This window comes from Medicago sativa, chromosome 3 (genome assembly GCF_051527215.1).
Source record: "Medicago sativa cultivar Bolivia chromosome 3, Bolivia_mono, whole genome shotgun sequence".
In the NCBI taxonomy this organism is placed as follows: Eukaryota; Viridiplantae; Streptophyta; class Magnoliopsida; order Fabales; family Fabaceae; genus Medicago; species Medicago sativa.
In genome coordinates, this window is record NC_140751.1 from 85,796,989 (window position 1) to 85,801,578 (window position 4,590).

General features: G+C 36.9%; 1 protein-coding gene across 1 annotated transcript; it reads right to left on the minus strand.

Annotated features, from left to right (window-relative positions):
• Positions 1-496: 496 nt before the first annotated feature.
• LOC146941283 (uncharacterized) lies at positions 497-4,235 on the minus strand. Its single transcript, XM_085749937.1, has 3 exons — positions 3,971-4,235; positions 1,707-2,191; positions 497-1,628 (listed from the first exon to the last, which is right to left on the minus strand). The coding sequence occupies exons 1-3, from the start codon at positions 4,233-4,235 to the stop codon at positions 600-602; spliced, it is 1,779 nt and encodes a 592-aa protein (XP_085606063.1). The 3' UTR covers positions 497-599.
• Positions 4,236-4,590: the final 355 nt, after the last annotated feature.

The window sequence follows — 4,590 nt, forward strand, 5'->3', positions numbered from 1 at the left end:
AAAGATCATCACTCAGATTATCAATGGTGGTCATGATGATTTAAGAAAGAAAAGCTTTGAGTAAGAAAGATTTTTCAGACGAAGACGAAACAAAGAAAAGAGTGATTTTTATAAAAGGGAAAATCATATTTATAATGGAGGGAAGTTGAAAGAAGTGGCTCAATCAAACGGTTCTTCTTGCTTTGAAGATGATGACACGTGGGAACAGTTATTCCGATGGCCAATGGTTACTTAACTTCGTAATCTGAGGGAAGTTTTAAAGGTTTTATTTTAAAAAGGATTAATTTGTGTTAAAAGGTCATTTATTTGTTTTATTTCTTTTCAACTTCCTAGGCAAGTTTAACTTGTTGGGTTAAACAAAAAGTTACTTTTTTGTTTCCTCATCATTAAAATGTCTTGGAAATTGTTCCAATCTTATTTGGATTTAAATAAAATTTAAATTCGATACAAGAAAATAAGAAAGGAATTTCGATGATTGAAAAGAAATTGTCGTTCGAAATAGAAAATGGTCCACAAATTGTTATAAAAACATTACAGACCAAGATATTCGATAAGGCTGAAATAAAATAAAAGTCTTAGAGAATAAAATGGAAACAGAACTAAATCTCAAATGATGAGATGAGTTTCTCAATTTGGCTTTTGTATTCAGCCAATTGGGTATCGAGAGCATGGTTGTCATTTGCAAGTTGAGCAATGGTAGACTCTAGTTCCTTGGAGAGCTTGAATTTGTTAACAGCTTCATTGGCTTCTCGATTTCTGGCTTCATCCTTAGCCAAAATTTCAGCTTTCTGAGCTTCCAGTTCTTTAATCTTGGCATCGATGTCAACCACTTGCTGCTTCGCATTGTTTCTTTCTTGTTGAAGAATTTTAAATTTCTCTTGGAAGGATGACAGTTCGATCACAATTTGATCATGATGCGCTTTCTTCTCTGCCATTTGAGCTTGACCAGTTTTCCTCTTCTGGAAATTTTGATTAACACTCTCCAACATTGGTTCAAGATAATTAAACAGGTTTCGAAACTTCCAACCAGTTGGGAGAGCACCAAGTTTTTCAAATAAACTCTTGATTTCAGCAAGAGCTCCAGCATCCTTTTCAATCAACTCTAGCAAGTTGGCTTCGATGATCTTCTTTTGAAATTCTGCTAGCAGGTTGTTCTTTGAAGTCTCAGAGGGATTTCCCTTGGATGAATCAGAAGTTTGGCCAGTGCTAGTTGAGAAAAGAGTATTACTCTTAGCTATCAAGGCAAAGGCATTGAAAGGATCATCTTTGGCCAATCGATCGATTTCTTCCAGATCGATCATAGGGGCATCTTGTTGAGCAATCATCTCTGCATCACCAGGAGCATCTTGTTGAGTAGTTATGTTTGTATCTTCAGTAGCAAAGTTCGATACATTATCTCCAAGGGTGGGTGCAGAATGAGATTGGTCATTGTTAAGTGATTCATCATTTACCAAGTCATCAGTGGGTGTTTCTGCCTGTTGTTGTTGAGGAGGATCCACTTTAAGACCTTCTGGACTGCTAGCATCATCATGCTCATCCTCTTTGTCTTCAGCAATTGGTGAAGTGGTCTTCGAAGAAGGAAGAACTTGCCCATGTTGTGATGGATTAGTTTGTTCTTGTTCGATACCCTAAAAAGAATAAGATAGATGCTTAAAAAACAAGACATTTAGAGATATTTCGTATAAAATATGGTTTCGATAAAATACCTTCGAACCATTATCACCAACATGTGAATGAGCACTAGAATGAGAAGTCTTTCGACGACGTTTGAATGGTTTAGATGGTGAGATGGGGGGAGAACTTTCAGAAGCTTCCACTTCGACTTCCTTTTCTTGGACAAGTGATATTTGTTCTTGTTTTCTTTTCCTTCTTCCTTCAGTATGGACTTTGGGAAGTGTTACTTTGGAAGCTTCGATCTGTTCTTTAGTTATCTCCACCTCACTATCATCATCAGAGAGATCGACAGTTGCTTGTTCTTTCTTGCTCTTCGATCTAGAATGTCCTTTTGATGAAGTTGTTTTCACTTTGGGTTCCTTTGATTTAGGAGGTTCCTTCGATGCAGCCTCAGATTTCTTTGATTCAACTTCTTTAGTTTGGGAAGCTTTCTTTTTCTTCTTGTCAGACTTGCTTTTCGAAGTGTTCTGGGTGCTGGCATCATCGAGCTTTGCTTCTCCTGGAGTTAAAGGCAAAGCTGAAATATGTGATTATACAGATAAGTACTATTTCTTTTAACAATAGTATTAATGTGTTTTAGCGAAAGAAAAAATCATACCCATGATACTGGGAGTTTCGATTCGAACTTGGGATAATTCATAGCCAAGTTCACCATTATATTGGTATAAATTGCATTTAGCATAGGTTACTAAATTATTTTGTGGGAATTTGAAATTATAAAGTAACCATTTTGGGTATGGTGGCCTGAAGGCCAAAGCAAGATTACAAGATGGAAGTCTTGCTAGTCTCATTTTCTTTTCTAAAACATAAAGATATTTATTGGGTGTTCCAGGGGGAAAAATTGTTTCTGAAATTTTCTCTCGAACTTTATCTCTCAGAGTTTGAGCAGCATAATATACTGTCCTCTTTGGATGTAAAGGGTCATATGTTGTTTGATAATATCTTTGAAATTGCTGAATTTCTTTAATGTGCGTACCTCTAGTCTTCTTGTCTTTGTTCTGCAAAGTGTGAAAAGTATTGGTCAGTTGAGGCAGCAATTCATCGGGATTCCCTCGATTGGATTGGCGTATGTAATAATTTCGCCACCATCGAAAGAATGCTTCAGAGCATGCAAATGATGTTGAAAAATATGTAGGCTCGAACACAGTTGTTCTCTTGGCTTGAATTATGGATTTCCACACAGGTTCGATCAGAGGAATTTTCCATTCACTTATACTTTTGAACAAGGAGCTGGGTTTTGATTGAACCATACCAAACTGTCTAGCTACATGGTTAGGTTGATAACCATATACTCCATAAGGGCTACCAGGTGTAAGTCTGCTAGATAGATAGGTAGGGGTCAAATAAGCTTCCCATATAGCATTGATTTCTGTTTTATTGGCTTTTTTCGAAGTAGTAGGAAAGTCCTCTTTGAACCAGTTAGGTCCATATTTCCTAGTGGTAAATGGTGCCATCATAGGGGTGAAAATGGGACAATCAAGCAGGGTTGTATAAGCATTTTCAAAAAGTTGTTGTGAAGACTTGTTCCCATCGGGGTGAAACATAGCTAAGCCTATACCTTCAGTGGTCTTGTCTGAGTATGCTGATGTGTAAGAGGAAGGTAGGATCGAAGCAAGTTTTGATCCAAAAATGGCTAAAAGCCATAGTTGAAACAACCATATGGGTCCTGATACAACTAAATTTCCACCAGTTTGGGGATAATCTCTAAGATTATTAGTTGTTTGGTTAAGGGTTTCATATAAAGAACCTAGAATCAGTTTGCTTAAACAGATATCTGTTCCTTCATGCAACTGACTAGCTAGACACATGAATTTCTTAGGGACTTGTACTGACCTTGAGCAAAAAACATGCATAGATAACCAGTAGGTCAAAAAAGCTACATGTTCATCTGCAGATACTTCAGCACATTCGGTATCATGGTTGTTAGCTATAAATAAACCATAGGCAGGGCTATCGAAATTTACTGAGTATTGAGAAGTGGTAACATCTGGATTAAAGGTGTATCCAGTTGGTTTTAAGCTAGTAAGGCCAGCCACATCTAAAAGGGTAGGAGTGAGCATTCCACATTTCAAGTGAAGGCTGTTGTTCGATGGGTTCCAAAAATGTAAAGCAGCAAATATCAATTCATTATGGTATTTTGGACCATATCGAGATATTTGGATGAGATCAAAAATCCCTTTCTCTTTCCAAAATTGGCCCTTTTGTTTTTGAACTTTGTCTAACCAAGCAATGTATTCTGGATAAGTTTTCGGTTCAGTCCTAATTTTGGATTTTACAAAACTTAGGTCAAAAGGACCTTTTGTGAAAATTAAAGGAGGTTGAGTTTCAATGCATGGGAAAAGAGAGTTAATCTCTGGAGTTTCAGGTTCTAGAGAAATGGGGCCTAAAAATGCATGTGGAGTATCAGTACAAGGGATGATTACCTGGGTTTTCCAGATAGCTTTTTCAGCTTCATTGATCTCTGGTTCGTTCATAAAAGCAGGAGCAGTACTAGCGATTTCTTTAGTAAAATCAATGGGTTCTTCGCGATTCACATGAGAGGTTCCTGCTGCGTTCGTCATTGTTTAAGTGTTTTTGTGAGAATTTGATGAATAGTTCGTGTTTAAAGATAGGAGTTGCAGAAAGTTCAAAGTTTTTTCTTCGAGAGAACTTTTTGGCGGAGAAGAGGAACAGTGAAAGTGAAAATGAAATGGTGAAAAGTGAAAAGAGTAAAGGTGAGTTTGCTTCTATATGGACCTTTGATCATGACACATGTCAAGATCTTATTTTGACAGTTTTACCATTAAAGTGTTGTCTTTTCCAATGATAGAGAACGTGGCCCACTAACTAAGATTGTGGGGTCAGTATTTAAAGGAAATTTGAATTAGTTTTGAATTAAATACTGACATCATTCATTTCGATGGAGAATGTTAGTTT

Excerpts from the sequence above, each read along its gene's own strand:
- LOC146941283 (XM_085749937.1), bottom strand. The coding sequence starts at position 4,235 with ATGACGAACGCAGCAGGAACCTCTCATGTGAATCGCGAAGAACCCATT. Across the intron at positions 2,192-3,970 it reads TCCTTTAATTTTCACAAAAG|CTTTGCCTTTAACTCCAGGA; the intron begins GTCCTTTTGACC and ends CACATATTTCAG. Across the intron at positions 1,629-1,706 it reads TTGGTGATAATGGTTCGAAG|GGTATCGAACAAGAACAAAC; the intron begins GTATTTTATCGA and ends TATTCTTTTTAG.